Source organism: Falco peregrinus, chromosome Z (assembly GCF_023634155.1).
Source record: "Falco peregrinus isolate bFalPer1 chromosome Z, bFalPer1.pri, whole genome shotgun sequence".
Taxonomy (NCBI): Eukaryota; Metazoa; Chordata; class Aves; order Falconiformes; family Falconidae; genus Falco; species Falco peregrinus.
This window is the reverse complement of record NC_073739.1, coordinates 56,502,802-56,521,388: the sequence shown is the minus strand read 5'-3', so window position 1 is coordinate 56,521,388 and position 18,587 is coordinate 56,502,802. Positions and strand designations below refer to the sequence as shown.

Genomic DNA, 18,587 nt, shown 5'->3' with positions numbered 1-18,587 from the left:
ATATTGCAGTCACTCTCAGAACAGTTGGTTGTGCTTTTTAATTTTCCCCTAGGAATAGATTTCTCATAAACAAGATTAATCCTTCATGTAGGGTTAATTAATTTGCATGAGTTCTGTTTGAGCTGCAAGTTTTCAGTTCACAGATTCTCGAAGTTTGAGACATTAAAAGGCTAAGGGTTAGGAGGTGTGATTTTTGAAAGGTGGTTCTTACTTTCAGCTCACAGAAATAATTTTTAGTTGTGTTATACGATGTTCAGATATAAACTCTGCAGGTAACTTTTTTACCATGTGAAAGAAAACCTTTAATGGTGTAAAAAAAGGTAATGTGACCTTGAAGGACCCCCTCCTAACACCAAATAGGAGATAGATAGATAGATAGATAGATAGATAGATAGATAGATAGATAGATAGATAGATAGATAGATAGATAGATAGATAGATAGATAGATAGATAGATATGCGCCTTTGGGTAACAGGCTGGTAAGCATTCTGAACATTTTCTATGTGATCCCAAAATGCTCTGGGTTTTGTAGCTATGAACAGTGTCAGCACTAGCTAGCAAACATGCAGCAAAGGGAGAAGAATAAGAAAAGCCAGAGGCTCTTCTACAAAGTTAAGAATGGTTTAGGAATTGACCCTTGAGGAGGAGGTGACAGTGGGACATCCAGACTAGCGCATCCATCTGATCACCAGTACTAAGGTGAGAGCTGGTTCGTTGTTTTTGCTATAATGCTAAACAGTTGAATTTTTAATTTTTTTATTATAATGATAATTCTAGTAAAATGCTGAGCAACTAAGATTTTTCAGGTTCAGAGGAACAGAACTGTTTGAGAGACTGTTTTCACTGTGAGTGCATCAAGTCAATGGAAAAGCCCACTTAAGTTAACAGAAAGATTTTTGATGCATTTAGTGGCATTTGCATTGTGGCTGTGATTGTTTTGAGTTTTTCTTCCATTGCTATAACATTCCTGCTTCTTCTAGACAGAGCACGGTATTAAGACAGCAGATCCATTCTTAAAATGCCTTCTTTTACCAATATTGTGTGGCAAATGTGGCATTGTAGCCCAGTACCCTGTGTCTGCATTCACAGTGCACCCAAACCACCGCAGCTGTCTGAACCATCTTTCTTCAACATTGCTACTGCTTGTGTTCATTGACTTCAGGTGAGGTCCTTAATCCACTTCTGTGAGGCTTCCCACTACAAATATCTGAGCTGGAGCTTCTACCTCTTGAAATAAAAACCTATTTATTACACAGTGTTGTAGCTTCATCCTTTCTTTGTTATTATCAGGGAAGTTGCTGTCCCTGTTTTTTGATTAGAACCCCCAACTCAAAGCATCAAGTATTTAGATTTAGAGGTCAGCTCGCCAGTTGGGGTGTTGACACATAAATTTTAAAAAGTAATCTATAATTTTTCAGCTTCTCATTTTTCTTTGAGATTAAAATTGCAGCAAACATTTCACACTGGAGATTTATTTCTTCAGTAAAATGTGCAGTAAATGGAATTTCTCTGTAACCGGAGAATCCTCCACACCTGTAACTGCAGGGCTGGTAGCAGGGTCTGTCATCCCTGTCTGGCTGTGGTGTTTCAGTTTGGACTGTAGTACCCCATAACTGACAGTCTCAGGTGCCTCAGGAGTGAAATCCCATTTGCTCCAGGCATAGTTGTAGCTGCGTCATAGCAAAACAGATTACCTTTCTTACAAGGTGATGCTTACTAGTTGTTTTTCCATAGCAGAAAAAGAAAGGAAGGTGTTATCAGCCATGTCTATAATGTAGTGTGCTGGGCAATTGTGCCATTGCCTGTACAAGCCGAGCCAGGTCATCCGGGCATCATAGCCTGGCACTGCAGGAAAGTGGCCGAGGCCAGCACCAGGGTATCGTCATGGGCAGCTTCATGGCTTGACTCTGCTGTGCTGTGATGACTCTCCTCCTGTTGCCAGATAAGCAGCCAACTGAGGTGTGGAGTCTGTGCTCCACACTGCGGCATACTTCACACTGCTGCTATGTGCTTTAACTGCAAAGGGAAAAATCGATGCTCCTGCTGTCCGTCAAAGCACAGAAACAACTTTCTGTAAGTTTTCCCCTCTCAGTTCTTGGAAGAAAATAAAATAAAAATCTGATAGTTGATTGTTTCACTTTGGGGCTTTTCCCCCCCTGCCTTTGAAAATACTGGAGAGCTAGGCTGCATTGTTTGGGAGCTAGTAATTTCATGGCATCTTCTGTATATTGCTAGCCAAAAGAAAGCTGATCAAATGAGTGTGCTGCAACGCTAAGGTCTGTTTTCCAAGTGGTTTTGTTGTTGTTTTTTTAACTTACATTCAAATGCTGACACGTGAAGAGAAGAATGAAAGAAAAAATGTTTATTATTCCATTCTGCTTTTTCTTTTTGAACAAATGTTCAGCCTCATGTGTTTTGGGTTTGGTTTGGTGGTTTGTTTTTTTTCAGAAGGCAAGACTGATACTCATTCATATGTGCTGAAGAACAGAAAGAGAAAAGAATAAAAGTAGTACTGGGGGAGGGAGTAAAGGGGAAAAGCACCAATTTTTTCTCTGTTGCAGTAGAGACTCAAAAAGTCAGAATGTTTTTTTATCCCCTTTTCCTGCCCCAGATAACCTTTCAAACTGAAGTTGAGCATGTAAAAATACTGATTTGACCCCATTTATGCCAGCTGTTAAATCTGTATTTTTCCTCTGCAGCATTCTTTATGAATTGTTTTGTGCCATAACTCTGGAAGGAGACTCTGTTATTCATAACATTATTTCAGTGGAAAAGACTTCTTTAATAGCAGTCAGATCCAAGATAAAAATGCCTTAGAGCAGATATCATAACCAGATGGGGAGAGAAGGCTTTAGATGTGATGTCTATATTTTTCAAGGCACCTTTGACTTTTAGCTTCAAAAATACATCTTCAGCTCCTTCTCTTTGATCTTCCTGGGCCCTCCAAGGTGGCTCTACAATAAAGTTTTCCTAGCTTGTAGAACCAAAACTCTATGCCTGCCCAGTTTTTCATTGCTTTTCTCTCCCTCAGAAGTCTTGAAGCACATCAGCTAAATGTTCTGGTTTTTTCCAGTTCTCCTGGTCTGGGAGCAGACAGGATTAGTGTGGACTCAGGTAGGGCTGACTCAGTATTTTAATACACTGATGTTCTTGTGTAGTGCATTAGATAGGATATAATTTAATAGAAGTTGGCAAGACTGGAAAGTTTGGACAGAGCCAGTCCCAGCAGTGCAGGAGGTGAGAACTGAAGAGTGAATTTCTTAAATGCTGCTTGTGTCCTGCCCATGGTTATCCTGCAGCAGGGAGAGGGAAATGAAGTCTTTGCATACTTCTGGAGAAACTCATTAATAACGACAGTACCACACTGAGGCCTCTGTTTTTCACAGGGTGTTTTACCTCGCAGGTACTGGCCAAAAAGCATGATGTGTTTGTGTCTCATTGCATGTAATGACATTTCAGAAGAAAACAGGCGTGTCTGCAGCATTTTCACAGACAAAAGTGTATGTGTTTGTGCATCTGCACACACTGTTTTAGTGTAACACAATGACATGATTGATGTTTGCCTCAGCTACTATAGAGACTGGTGAATAGTTCTAATTTTAGTAATGCCCATGATCAGCTGACCAAGGATGAGACAAGATGCCTAACAGGAGTGTTTGTACTGCCTGGCATTTGCTGCCGTGCTGCCATGCGTTGGGGTGAATGAGGTAGAACTCTTTTGCTGACTTGAGGTATCTGGGCATGACGTCTTGCCTTTCTGGCTGAAGGGCAAATAGACACAGCTTCCTTCGAGGTTAATCAGGGGTGCCTGCTTGTGTAGCACTTGGTGCTCACCAACCAAAGCTAGGGAGTAAGGGCAACCACAGTTCATCCAGGACCCAAGGGCTAAAGGGAAGAAGGGCTGCAGTCTTATCAGGTCTTATATTAACTTCCTTTTTTTTTTTTCCTTTCGGAAGCAACAAACCCATTTTTATTGCTTGGAAACAGCCATACATTTTGCTTTGTTCCACGCTTAACAGCCACGCCCATTTTGGTCCTTTCTCTAGACAGCAAAATGCACAAAGGGTTGGCGCAGCTCCCACACACTGCCTCAGTATTGTGGTTTTGGTAGATTGTATGCCTGATCCTCGTTTGTCTTAACATATCAATAAACGTCTCCACAGATCAACTCATAATACTGGGATTGTGTTGGTGGAGTGCTCACGGTGTCATTTGGAGGAGAAGTGACAGGCAGTCAGCTCTGTACACAGTCTCATGCTTGTGAACAGCTGTTAATGAACTGTGTCCTGGTAGTGCTGCCAGCCTAAGCTGAGGACCAAAGGGATTTCACTGTGAAGACACTGAGCTACCTGCAGGTGTTGTGGAGAGGTTTAGTCAGTGTCAGTGTGAATATTTTTTTATTAGTATTTATTTTTGATTAGTTTTCTGTTGAGCAATCTTGATACTATTCCACGAAGAAGGAAAGAATATATCCGAGATTCCAGTTCAGCTCTCATGACTTAACATGAGATTTGCATGCATATTAGAGGTTTTATGAATATTTTTCCAAACATGCATTAATTCTTTAAGTCCTGGGACTTCCAGAGAGTCTGTTCCACCCTGCCCCATCCAAGGCTTAAGCATTGTGCCCAAGGACAGCTTAGAGGAGCTGCCTGACTTCACTGGTGTAGTGATGGGAGAATCGGAGATATTGCTGGGTAGGAAGACAAGGACCAAGACAAGCAGAGGAAAAGAACTGGGGAAAATGGGTGAGCAGGTAAAATTGATGGAGCTTGAATTTGCATGGCTTGGGTGAAGTGACTAGAATGAAGCCCAGGGTGAGGGGCGAGAGAATAACGAGATTTTGGGTTAGAATTGGTGGAGCAAGCAAATGGATGTAAGTAGAGAAAATGGGTCGGAAATCCCAAGCATGGGAAGAAGGCAGAAAGAGACCAGAAGCCTGCAAGGGATGAGAGCCAGTGTGGGAGCTGGGACAAATCTAGGGTTCAAGTGGGAAAGAAGGCTGACCAACCTAGGGCGAGGAGCTGCGGGGTGTGCAACAGAGTTGTCTGTCTGCAGGGAACTGAGCCAGGATGAGAAATCTGGAATCAGAGCACTGAATTTGGAGAGGAAGAGGAGTAATTTGGAGAGTATGCTCTGTCTCATTCTCTCCGTAAGTGGGAGTCCTGGAGAATTTATCCCTGCCTGACATGGAGGCAGTCCTGCTGGAAGGAGCAGTGTGTGCTTGTGTGCTTAAAGTATGTATGTATGTATGCATGTATTTCTGCTTCCACTCTGGTATTCGGATGGCTATTTTGGCTGCATCTGTAAGTAAATACCACAGCGTACTGAGACTTTCTGGTCTTTCAACAGAAACATGTGGTCTGGGGCAGTTGTTTGTGTCTGCCAAACAGTCTGTCCACACTGCAGGACCGAGATACCAGTGATCTCAGGTCGGCCCCACTTCTGCGGCTCTCAGAGGTGCCTGCCTGCGGCTCTGTCGCCATCCTGTTCTTTTTCTGCCGGGGAAGACAGGCTTTCCCTGAGCAGCATCCTCCTTCCGCCTGTTGCTCCGGGTGGCCTGTGGTATCCAAAGGGTAAAGGATCGCCATGAAAGCAGTTACACTGTCTGTAGACAAAGCTCTTCTTAAGCATGCCAAGGAAACTCGAAAAACAGGAGGTGTTGTTTTTTTTTTTTTCCCCCGAAACCTTTTCATTACAACATTAAGTCACTTCCTGTACTTGCAGTAAGTAGAGTTTCTCTCCCCCACCCACCGCCGCCGCTCCTGAGGGTTTTATAGTCCTTTAAGAGGACGCCGCTTCCAAACGGCTCCTTTTGGAAGCGGAGAGCTGAATCTCGCTCCCAGCCGCGGCGGCCGCCCGCTGCGCGCTGTGCGGGGCGCTCCGCAGGTCCGCGCGGCGGCTCTCCCTTATGGGTGGAAGCAGGAGAAAGGCGGGAGGGAGGCAGGGCTTCGGCGTGTGACACGTGAAGCTGGAGCAGCCATACGTGGATGGAAAATGTGCAGTGTGGGGGCAGAGGCATGTGGCTAATTCAGGTAACCGGAAAGCTGGCTTTTATTATTGCTCCAGCTCCTAACGCGCAACAGTTGGTTTTCCCTTTCCTCCACCCCCCCACCCCCCCACCCCCCCGAGGCGGGACGGGAGGAGCAGGTTGTACAGCAGCACCGCGTATGAATACTCAGCCCAAGGAAGCACAGCAGATCTGGTGAAGTTTTATTTCGATTGCTTTGGGGACAGGTGAGTCCTGTGTCTGGAGGACAGACGGGTTTTCCTCGCGTGCAAGGCAGCAGGCTGCCTCAGCAGTGGGATTCGGGATCCCGCTGCAAGGGGGTCCCGCAGCAAGGGCGTCCCACTGCCCAGCTTGGTGGGGGAGGCTTCATGCAGTTTGAAATGGAAGAGGCAGAGGCACTGCTGGCAGTAGTGTGAGCTGAAGTGAGAGCAAACTGATAATGCTGCTTTTCGGGCGGCAGTTCCCAAAGCCGTAGAACAGCTGCAGATCTGTGTAAAGTCTAATGGCACTGGTTGCATAAGGAGCAGCGTCAGAGTTCCCGTCACCGGCTGGAATGCACTGTCTAGAGAAGTTGTTCTCCAGATGATTCGTGCGGTACATTGTGATCCTGTGGTCTTCATGTGATGGCACAGCATGTGAAAGCTTGGTGTGACACAGGAAGACAGGAGGGAATCAAGGAAGGGCAGCTTTGAGCTACTAGCTGTGCCACTTCTGTGCCCTGTTAACAGACGTTATCGGTGTGTATGCATGTGTACACATATATGTGGATATGCACTTCTCAGCGTTTGAAAACCTACTGATTAACTTCTAAAAAGTTAATCGGGATTTAGTGTTGAGGGTCAGTCAGCGGAAAACTGGTCTGCTCTCTGAGCTGCAGCAGCAGTTTCTGCCTCCAGCGTGCTGTGAGCACCCGTCTTTCTGCACTTGTGTTTACTGAGACATAGTTTTTCCAATGCTGTTTTGTTTCTTCTTTTCCAGAACAAGAGGAAGTTGTTATAAATGGAGAAGATGAAAAAGAACGAAAAGACCCCTATTTTGTGGAAACACCTTACGGCTACCAGCTAGACTTAGATTTTCTGAAGTACGTGGATGATATACAAAAGGGGAATACCATTAAGAAACTAAACATCCGAAAGAAGAGGAAAGCCATACCAGCCTCAGTGGCTACCAAGAGTTCTGGTGGTCAGTGCAGCGGCTGGACCTCCACGGAGTCTCTCTCGTCGTCAAACAGTGATGAGAACAAGCAGTCTTGTTCGGCAGCAAGGAGTCAAGTAACCTCGTCGGTTGCTGTGAGACCCTCAGTTTCCTTTGAAGCATCTCCTTCCTACTTAACCATTCCTGAGAGTAAGCAGCTTCCTCCTCCCTCCCCCCAACCTGCTCGGCACAACCTGCTTGTCACAAAAACCCTCATGGAAACGCGGAGACGACTCGAGCAGGAGAGGATGATGCATGTCACACCTGGAGATGTCCGCAGGCCCCGGCTTTCCAGCTTTGGAGGCATGGGCTCTACAAGCTCCCTTCCTTCTTTTGTGGGATCCAGTGGGTACGGCCACATGTCTCAGCAGCTGCAGAATGGGTATCAGGGGAATGGTGACTACGGCGCATGCTTTAGCTCCTCATTAGGCAGTTCTATTCGTCACAGCCCCATGAGCTCGGGAATATCTACGCCAGTCACCAACGTGAGCCCAGTGCATCTGCAGCACATCAGGGAGCAAATGGCAATTGCCCTTAAGCGTCTCAAGGAGCTTGAGGAGCAAGTCAAGACTATTCCTGTGCTGCAGGTCAAAATTTCAGTGTTGCAGGAAGAGAAGAGGCACATGATGGCTGAACTCAAAAAACAGAGAAAAGCCACTCAAAACGACACGTATGGTTTCAGGAAGCGATCCTACAGTGCAGGGAATGCAGAGCAGTGGGAACACATGTCTCAGGTGAGAAGAGGTGGAGAACTGTATATAGATTGTGAAGAGGAGGTGGAGAGTGTGGAGCAGAGCTCTCAGAGGATAGAGGAGTTTAGGCAGCTGACTGCTGAGATGCAAGCCTTGGAGAAAAAAATCCAGGATAGCAATTATGAAAGTCCAGCAAACTTCCCAGTGAACCGAGAAAGCCTGACAAAAGAAGCTCGGTCTGTTGCTGTAGGTGCTGATGAGAACATGAATGATGTGGTTATATACCACAGATCTGCAAGGCAACACAAAGAAGTAGCTGTGGGGACAGAGAAAGAAATGAGAGAGTCTGGTGTTGGCGTGACAGAGGCCATGCTTGGCTTGTCTACAGAGGTTGAGAAAGAGATAGAGCTTCAGCAGCAGACCATCGAAGCTCTTAAGGAGAAGATTTACAGACTAGAGGTTCAGTTAAAGGAAACGACCCATGACAGGGAAATGACCAAATTAAAACAGGAGCTGCAGGCAGCTGGGTCTAGGAAAAAAGTGGATAAAGCTGTGATGGCTCAGCCCCGTGTCATCAGCAGGATGGTGGAGGCCATTGTACAAATGAGAGACCAAATGGTGGGAGACCATGTGGATGTCACGAATTCGTCAGTGGGGAACCACCTGCAGGCGAGCAGTGTTGGCACCTCCTGCAGACCTGCTGTACGGAGTGTGGCTGCAGGCCCCGAGCTGCTCATGAGCCGCTGGCTGGTGAGAGAGAGGGCAGAGGTGCGAGACCAGGGCACAGGGAGGTCGGTTGAGCAGCTTGATAAGGCTGTTAGCACAGAGTCAAGCGTCTGTGAGACAGGCATCAACACAGAGGAGCCAGCAGGCATGCTGAGCCCCCGCTGGATGGTGCGGTCAGTTGGAGTGATGAGGTCTGTGGGCTGTGGGGATTGCTCTGTGGATGTGGTGGTTTGCTCCCCCAAGAAGCATGTGTCCCGTGAAACAGCTACAGAGGCTGTACCCAGGGCAGAAGCAATGGTGATGGCTGTGCCTTCTATGGCTAGCCAGCAAACCAGCACCTCTTTGGAGATGGTGAGCCAGTGCACCAGCACGGAGGTGGCCTCCATGGCAGACTGCGGGACGAACACCGCTCTGAGCAGCTGCCATAAACAGACCAACACAGAGAGCATGGAGACACGGAGCGTGGCAGTAGGAGATGGCCGGGTCAAGGACATACATGCATCTGCTAAAACGCGTTCGGTTGGAGTAGGCACCTTGTTCTCTAGCCACCCTGGCTTTGAAAAGCCCTCTGCAATAAAAACCAGAGACTGTGGTGTTGGGCAGATAAATGTTCATGAGAATTACCTGGTTGGGCTTAAAATGAGGAGCATTGCCTGCGGACCCCCTGCATTGCCAGTTGTGCCGTCTGGCACCAGGAGCATTGGTGTTGGTGGAGAGTCTGTGTGCGAGCCGGTGAGTGGTCTGTTGGAAAGCCCTCTGCCTCCACCTGAGCTGAGGACAGGCTTGGATCACTACATCGAGCGTGTGCAAAAGCTGCTGCAGGAACAGCAAATGCTGCTTGCTGAAAACTACAGTGAATTGGCGGAAGCCTTTGGGGAGCCCCAGTCCCAGATTGGATCCCTCAATTCGCAACTCATCAGCACCCTCACCTCTATCAACTCTGTCATGAAATACGCCAGCACAGAGGAGCTGCAGAGCCTGGACCTTCAGAAGCAGTGCCTGGAGAGAAGCACTGTGTCAGGTAAGCCCAGCATCTGGGTGCACGTTTGGTCCACTCCTTGCCAGAGCCGCAGGTTAATCACGTGCTAGGCTCTCACTTAGTGTTGGAAGCAAGTGTGTAAGCCTCCCCAGTGAAATGCAGAGCGTGACGTTGTTGCTGGACATGCCTGTTGGGTGACCTTTCCAGCTCACCAGTGGTAACTGAAAAAGTACAGGTGGTTTTATCTTTCCCAGTCCAGCAGACTCTGAAGGGTCAGATGACGATGATGGCTCTGACAATGCAAGAGACGTATCTCAAAGTGTGCAGGGTTTGACCACTGTTGACTCCATTTTGTAACTTTTAAAGAGTAGCTGAGGTTAGTGCCTGTGGGTTTGCAGTTCGGTCCTTCCTCAAAACTTGTCATGCAATTTTTAAAAACTATGGAGTCACATTTGACAAGAGTTGGGTCCCATTCAACATCTGCAGCAAACTGACTTGTTTCCACAGACATTTCCCTGGATTTTGTAGTGTTACTTCCATTGCCTCTGTTCCTTGTGCCTCACAGCCAGAGAGCTGTGGGGTGCTTTCACCATTCCAGCAGAGCTGATTGCTTTATAAAAGGCAACTCAGAGCACTTCACAGAAACCACATCTTGCATCTTCTCTGTGCCAGTAACTGTTTGTCCTAATCCCTAATTATGGCCTCATGTTTGAAAGGCATAAGCTGTAATTACTTCTGGAGGTTTTGGTGACACTCAGGAAAGGCAAGAATTGAGATTTAAATACTCCTTGCATTTTATTTATTAATTTTTAAATCTATACAATTAATTTGAGGTATTCCTTTATTCCTTGGGGTGAAGTTGCTTACTTTTTTTTTTGTTATTATTTTTGGCTGTCTGATAGTCTAGTTTAAAATTTAGCCTTTTTGTCTAACACCTAATTGGTGAATCCAGCCACTTTACTATTAAATTTATAAACACTGGCTTACTTGAAACCAGTATATAATGCCTAGCAGTGACTGACAGATACCGTCTTCTTGGTCCTGGTATACAGGGACTGAAACAAGAGGTTAAGGAGATGGCAAAAACTTGTGCAAATTCATCTGTAATGTGGGTACTAAATTGGATAAAAAAATCTTGAGTAAATACAATTTAATGTCAGCGTAATATTATTGGCTAATGCGCTGCTGTATAAAGGTCTTGCAGCTTATTTACTGACTTAAAATTTACCTATTTCTGTTAGAAGGCAGCTTGGTAAATCTGATTCTTTTTCATATCCATGTGCCAAATGGAACCATCCATTAAATGAGCTGAAGTAAAAAGTTTATCTTCGCATTGTAAAGCAATAAGCAACATTTATGTAGCGGTAAAGAAAAATGTATGATATCCTGCCTGCACACATGCAATGTGATACTATATATGCAGTATTACTATCTTTCTAGTACGCACTTTGTATTTAGGACTTCTTACAAGTAATGATACTATAATAATAAGAGTGTCTAGCAGACACCAGAAGTGTCCTTAAAAACAGTGAACCAGAATTTTCACTAGCTGTAAATCCTCAATTCCTTTCCCTGCTTTTAATGCACAGTATCAAATGTTTAGTCTAGAGATTTGAAAGCATTTAGACGCAGGTGAAGCAGTACATCATATTTTACTAAAGATGTTCATAATCAGATTCAGATTTCACATTCTTGATAAAATTACTCTGGAATAATTTTATTTTAACTTGTAATGCCATTATCTTTAGCTGTGGATGCTAAGTGTAAAATTTCTTTATTTTTAGTCCCTGGTGAGAACTAAATACCAGGACTGCATGCATAAATCAAGCTCTGAGCTATAACAGTTTAGAGCCATGGAGAAAGTGCGAAGGAGCTCATAAGCCTGAAATGTTTCCCTTTTCTATTAATTTTGGAAATACTGTCTTTACTGCATTTATCTGCTGGCCCTGCTGCCTGTTCCTGTGGTTTTACAGATCATGTGTTACATTTTTCTGTAGAAGGATTTTTGCTGAATGAAGCAGTAACTTAAATAATTCTGTAAGCACTGGAACTAATAAAGCCTCTTTTTTTTCCATGTATCAGTATCTCATGGTAGCTTGGGAGCTCTTAGTCTTTCCTCACTTTTATGTCACTTGGATTTATCTTTTCAGGTGTCTTGTGTGCGAATCAGCACCCCTTTCTCCGGGTCTGGCATCTAAGCCTGATTTCTCTAAAGCTTGTATAAATACAAAAATCCTTTAGAGCACCGAGTCTCTAGTCTGGTTTGGTTAAAATAAGCAATTGTGTTTAAGTTATTGAATGAAACATGACCTCTCGCAAGCCTCGGTTTCTTGGAAAAACAAGCTGAAAATAGAGGCAGAAGTGTCTGGTTTCAGATTAGCAGCAGTAGTGTCATCTTTAGTATTTTATTCAAAGAGCATCCTTAGGAATTGCCTCTTAGAAGAGGCAAGGTGCTCTTATGGCAAAAATACCTGATCTGGCTTTGAGGCATGTGATTTGGGTACCAGTCTGCCATGTTAAAGGGTTACTAGTCCATACTGCTTCTGCTGACTGAGGTAGCACATCAGCAAAATTCTCCACTTCTCAGATTTTTCTCCCTGCTAGTGCTGGGTAGACTGGGATGTGCTGCAGGGGCATCTGCAGGCTCACAGCCCCTGACAGAGCTTGTGGCAGGTGATAGAGATGCAGGCATGTGAGCTAGAGCCTGCTGAGCAGGACGTGGGCTGACTGCAGCTGGCATCCTTAGGTGCAAGCCAAGCAAACCTCTGAGATGATCTCTGAACCGCGTCTGTTAGCAATTAGTGTATTGCTTGTTGCAAAATAAACGCCTTCACTTCCGTAACTAAGCAACTCCTATTTATATATGTGCTGTCTTTCAGAAGCCCTATTGACATCAGGGAAATCAAACCTGCTAGCCAGACAAACTCGTTTCCTCTCTGCAAGGTCATGTTAGCCAGTGTTGGCACCCTGTCCATGTCCAGCTGGATCGTATGGATGTGGGTGAGAAACCTAGATGGTAACTGATCCTTATTCTTAGACCATACAGCATACTGGAGGACCAAGAGAGGCAAACATATTCAGATTCTCCATTTATTGTAGCAGACGTTTTGAGAAGTTTCAGAAAGTTACATCTGAGTGCGTATGTGCATTTTGCGAGATACCAGCCAGAGGCCTAATGTCACTTGTAGAGGTTATAATTACATGGACTTTTCACAAGTCTTGTAGATGGATGTCTTTCACAGGCAAGGAGATTGCAAGGGCAGTATTTAAAAATAACTGTTCTACCATTGCCCTGAAAAATTACCTGAGCATATTCGACCTGTAAATGCATGGTTATTTTGCCTCAGTGATCTTTGAAGTAGCAGTTTTACGGTGACTTTTTAGAGCAAGCCTGACTGAGCACCTCAGTGGAAGCATTACACTAATAATCATGAGGAGGGAGGCAAGTTCTTGAAGACTTGAAGGAGTGAAAGGAAGCAGGAAGCAAGTCATGTCAGAAAGTCTTGGAGGTTAGGAAAATGTGATGTGCCATCTGGTGGAAAGATCTTTCCAGGTTTTTGACTCATAACTTTGACCCAGAGCTAGGGAGGCAGGCTGAGTGATGATGGAAAAAAAAGAAGGAATGGTGGTGGTCCAAGAAGCCCCTGGTTGTCCAAAGCTGGTGTGTAGGACTAATGAGGTATTGTGGCCATGGTTGTCTCTGTGTTGTTCATAATGCAAAGCCAACAGGGAGTTGGAGAAAGGCTGTTTTTACAGCTCTTTTGTTTGACAAAGTTTGTAGCCTTTTCTCTCAAAGACTCTAGCCTGACAGGTCAATAGCCCCGCTCCTGGCAGCATGGGCCATGTTAGCGCAGTTGAAGACTTGAGGCTTGCCTGAGGCTCAGGAGCTGGTGTTGTTCAAGAGTGAAGGCATGTCGGTGGACCTTGCAAAGCTGTGGGCTCACACTGGTTGTCTGTGTCTAGGCAAGTGAATGAAGCCCTCAGCTTCAGCTCTGCCACAGGTGCATGCCTTAATCACCAGGTTAAGCTTCTGTACAGATGTGCTTGTTTGTGTAACAAACAGGATCCATCCATCTCTGCTGGGGAGACAGTGGCTGGCATATGTGAAGCATTTTTCATGATCCCTGGGAAGTAGTGCATGATGCAGAACAGTTGTGCAGATGGCCCTGTCTGTGTGCCAGATAAGTACTGTTTATTCACGTCTGGCTGGCTGGCATCTCAAAGAATACAGTGCCTCCTCTGTGGTTTTTGTATGGCAGGTAGTATCTATTGACCTGCTAGTTGTGACAACATATAAAGCTCAAATGCATGTCATTCTAAAATGGTAACAACCTCTGTACTAGAAGCTGAGGTGTTTAACAGGGCTTTTTTTTATTTTAAATACCCATCTGGTTATATCAGAAGAGAAGCAGAGACCTGATCAGTAATTGTCCTACTATTACCATTATTATCATTATAGTACTGGCTGTTTTCATTCAGTGGCAGCACTACATGGAGTGTTTGAACCTGAAAGCTGCTCTGCCTCCTCATTTCTGCTTCATAAAGAACGTAATTTGCCATGGTATGAATAACTTTTTATTTCAAAATCTATTGCTGCTTAGAGAGTGGCAAACTGCAGCCTGCTAGCCTGTCGGTTAGAGTGGCTTTGGTAAAACTCCAGTTCCCTCCCTGCACTGTGGCACATAGTCATGATGTTCAGGCATGGAGTTTTGCTCAGAGTTCAACTCCCATGGTCACAGGCACACCTATGAATATTCAATGGTAGGAGATTCCCATTTTTCCAAGGAAGTGTTGTCATATTTCAGCAACAATAAAGCATCAGAGAGGATCAACTCCTCATAAATGAGAAAGAAAGAAAAGCTGAGATAACCTTCCTGCTGTGCCTAGTATCATGAGATGCTTTGATCCACCACTCGTCAGGGAAACTAAGGATGGCTTTCACCAAGCTTCATGTGTAGTTGTCTTGGAAGAGAGAGCTTTTCATAAATAAGATGATTAGACTGCTTCACAGATGTGTAATCTTTTGTGTTCAGTGTTTTTCAATTAAAGGAATTGGTTTTGACTTAGAGTTTCAACAAACTGGCTTCACAAGCTACTTTGGAGACGGAAGCAGCTTGTCAACACAAAGATGGTTAAAGCAAGTGAGAGTGAAAATGAAGTTGAGATTACTCTTGCAATCCGATTAAAGGAACCATCCTGTTAGAAGGAGCGTTTTCCCTGGAGCCAAATGGTAGTTGCAACATTTACCTATGCCTGGGTCCCAAGTCAATCTGGCTTCTGTTAGTTCATGATATAAAAATTTCATGTGTGGCAACTTTTTGTTTTGAAATTTTAAATTCAGTGACTTTTGGCCTGTAATGGCTCAAAAGTACTTTTAAAAATGAAACTATGCTTAGTCTTCTGAAGGTAACACATTTATCAGGTGGATAGGTTAATGTAATTTGTTGTAGATGTTTAAACATGACATGTTTGCTCATCGCTGTCTTTTTATTTACCTTAGAATGGGTTCTTTTCTTCAATAGTTCTAATGCATAGGCCAAATTGAAAATGGATTTTAAAATATTTCTATGAAGAAATAGCTTTTTAAGGATAAAGGAACTTGATAAGACCACTGGATGGTCATTTTGCTCCTCAGTTACAGTAGTTTCACAGGGAGCTTATTGCTAACATGAAGAAATCATGCAGTATGCAAGAGAAGTATTTTCTTGCTGTATGTGCTCCAGACAACGTGCTGTCTTTAATAGACAGTGTGTAAGTTGTATCATTGGCTGTTATAAACATATTGGGCAAATAAATGCTTGCACTGATCAACAGGTTAAAAATAAAATTTGTGTGCAGCTACCACACAGGCAGCGAGACCATGCCCTTTTTTTAGCTAAAGTCTGTGATGTTCCAGCCAGAGAGCTAGGTTCTCATCCTGATAGTATTTTAATTCCCCTGGCCTCATTTGCACCTCTCTTGATTTCCAGTGGTATAAAAGTATTGTCAGGCTAGGTCTGTTCTGTAGTAATACTTAGGTTTGCTTTCATCAGACTAAATGGAATTTTTCAAAAGCAGGTAAAGGGCAGACTTCTGTTACCATAAGTTCAACCAAATTCAGGCAAAAAAATACTGTTTAAAATTCACCCAGTAAGTTCCCAGAATCAACTTACTACATGACTATTCATGCTTTCATAAATGGGAGGGAAGGTCTGCAGTTAGGAAGGGCAATAGCATCTTAATAACAATAAACAAATTTTGTAGATGCCAGAAATGACATGGGTAATCTACTGCTGATGTATAGTTTTGCTGACACCCTGGTTTAAACTGGTGAGATTTTCAAAAAAAGCACAAGTGGTTTAGGAGAGGAGGTTCCTTCTAAAAAATTAAAAATAGGTGCTCTCATTCCCTCAAACCACTGGAGCTCAACCACTGAAGATGGTTCAGTCACTTGTTTCCCTCTGAAATTGAGGAGAGTAGCTTTTTGCATAAGGGTTGAAGTTGAAGTCTCTTTAAGGTTTTTTGTTTTTTTCCTATCATACTTCTGCTTCTAAATTGCTTGTGAACTTTTCTAAGATCCCCAACTATATTGCAAAACACATGTAGAAATTCCTGGCAGCTCCATGCTGTGGTTAGCTGTGCTATATCCATACTTGGAAAGTTAAGTTTGCATTATTTGTCTGCAACAGTAAACTAACAAAAATCGGCAGGGTGAGTCTGCTGGAGTGGCTCTGTGTGGAGGCAGTGGCTGGCAAAGTGTTGAGCCTGTTGGCTGATTTACTGTCAGTGTTGTGCACCGTGACCTGGTGTCACTGAGCAGTATGCTGTGCAGGCATACTTGAGATCTGTGTGAGGTGAGGTGAAGAGTCTATTTTAAGGTCTCTGTAGACTGCTGGCGATCTTCAGCCAGGGTTTCATTTCCACACTTGAGAAGTGTGAGGCACTTTGAGCCCTGACAGCAACCCTGCAGCCTTGCTGGAGGAGGAGAGAACTTGGCTCATTCAGCTTTTTGGTTTGGGCAGCAGCTGATGAATCTGTTAAATCATTGACCATAGTGCTGGGTAACACAGCTGCTTTCTTCATCCGTTTTTCCAAATGATTTGCACTAGGTTGCTCCTCTCCTAGCATCTTTATGTTGGCTGTGTTGTAAAGGGGTAGGCCTGAGAGCTGATGTTAGATGCTAATTAACTGATTACAGCATTAATGCTGTGTTGGGCCCAAAGCTGTCTTTCTTTGAACCTTGAACCGTAACTGTAGACACCTGACAGCTGTGCTGGGAGAATGAGTGTACTAGCCAGTTTGTCTAATGCACTCTTATTTCTGGAGTGCTTGTCCTCAAGCCTTGATGTCATCCTCTTTCGTCAGATGCTGGAGACTGAGCAGGATACTTTTTCTTCTTTGTTTGAAGGCATGGACAACGTGCCTTAGATCCTGAACTCAGTGTGGTGCATCTCAGCCACTGAGGGAGGAACCAGAAAAGGGACCCTACTGAGATCTTACTGCATCAGTGGAAGGTTTAGCTAGGACACAGTCTGTAAGGCAGGGGAGAAAAGTCTGCTACTGCCCTCCTTTCTGGCGTTCCTACCCTGCAGCTCCCTCCCCAGCTGTGTCCCAGGGCAGAAGGGACACACCTGAGAAGGTTCAGACTCTGGCTTTGGGGGGCATTGCTGAGGGGGAGTGGCAAGGTGTGCCAAGGTGCCACTGGTTCACACTAGGCAGGACCCCTGCTCTGCCCTGCCAGCTGCCCTCAGCTCCGGCACATGCAAGCCCACCCGTGTCCCCAGGACACAGTGCAGCTGTTGCAGCTGCCTTCAGAGAAGGACTGTGACACCTGGCAGAGGATGGAGAGACTTCAGCTGACAGGAAACCCAGGAAGCTTCAGAGGCTTTGCATCTCTCTGCTGCTCCAAAGCAGGTTTCCTCTGCTCCCTCCTGGGTGTCCTTAGTGGTGAGAGTGGAGCAGAAGGGGTGACCTGGTAAAGCCATCTGAGGTGGCCACCACCAGCTGCAGCTGGAAGTGGTTACTCTGTTTGGTACTCTTTAATTCTAGCTGTCACAGCTCCAAGCATGTGGAGGGAGAGGCAGTTTCCTTCTTTTTCAGCTAAGGGTCTTTAAAAATCATTGGTTTTGGCTCAGCTCTCTGCTGGCGGATGCGGGATGGTGCTCGGTGTCAGGAAGAGACCCAGCCAAAGTCAGTCACTGCTGCAAAGTGAGGAGAGGTGGGGGAGCGAAGGGAGGACTTTCCTCTTGGTTTCCACAGGTGCCTGTTTTCGTCCCAAGTGCATAGGCCTGTCTCTAGAGGGGTTGCTCCTGCACAAGGGGCACTGGGGTGGCTGCTACCTTCACCCCTTGCTTCCCTGAGAGGGCAGAAACTTTATGTCTGCTGTACTGACATGTCTGTTGATACCCTGTCATGTGCCTTTCCCAGCAGGCAGCTTCCCCTGTAACTTGGAGAAGCTATGAGCAATAGTGGAAGTGGGTAACAGGTCACATTGCTGGTGAAAGTGCCTTGAAAATGCATGTGGGGTGAGGCTTAGTTGGGATCTTGGAGACTTGGGTGGGAACACGAGCAAAAAGGAGGAAGCTTCTGGGAAGTGACAGTGTTTGGAAAAATCAGCCTCATTATGTCCTGTTACAGAGATAGAAAAAAGTACTGAGGTGAAGCAGGAAGGTGGGAAGGCAGTGTAGCAAGAGTTGTAAAAGATGTCAGCTATTTCTAAAAGTGAATATTTGGAATTTACCTTACTACAAGATGTTAGCATCCTGTGCAGTGCCACTCAACTATAAGTATCATCTTTTTTTTTCCTTGCAGTGCTAGCCAGATCACTTAAGGAAGTATGTGTGTGTAAAAAAAAGTGTGTTCCACAAACAAAAGCATTTGTGCAGTTTTGTTGTAATAGCACAGCTGGAGGAACTCCAGGACAATCTGTTAAAGTCTGTGAGTAATTAGTACTGCCTTTTAAACACACAAAGGGAAAAAATGAGTGGATGCCAGCAAGTCAGGAAA

General features: G+C 44.9%; 1 protein-coding gene across 2 annotated transcripts in view; it reads left to right on the top strand.

Annotated features, from left to right (window-relative positions):
* KANK1 (KN motif and ankyrin repeat domains 1) overlaps positions 1-18,587 on the top strand; it is a 105,406-nt gene that overhangs the window by 69,083 nt on the left and 17,736 nt on the right. For both annotated transcript variants that reach the window (XM_027796646.2, XM_027796647.2), the window contains one exon: positions 6,990-9,644. In XM_027796646.2, the coding sequence (XP_027652447.2) occupies positions 6,990-9,644 (2,655 nt within the window). The remainder of the gene's footprint in view (positions 1-6,989; positions 9,645-18,587) is intronic.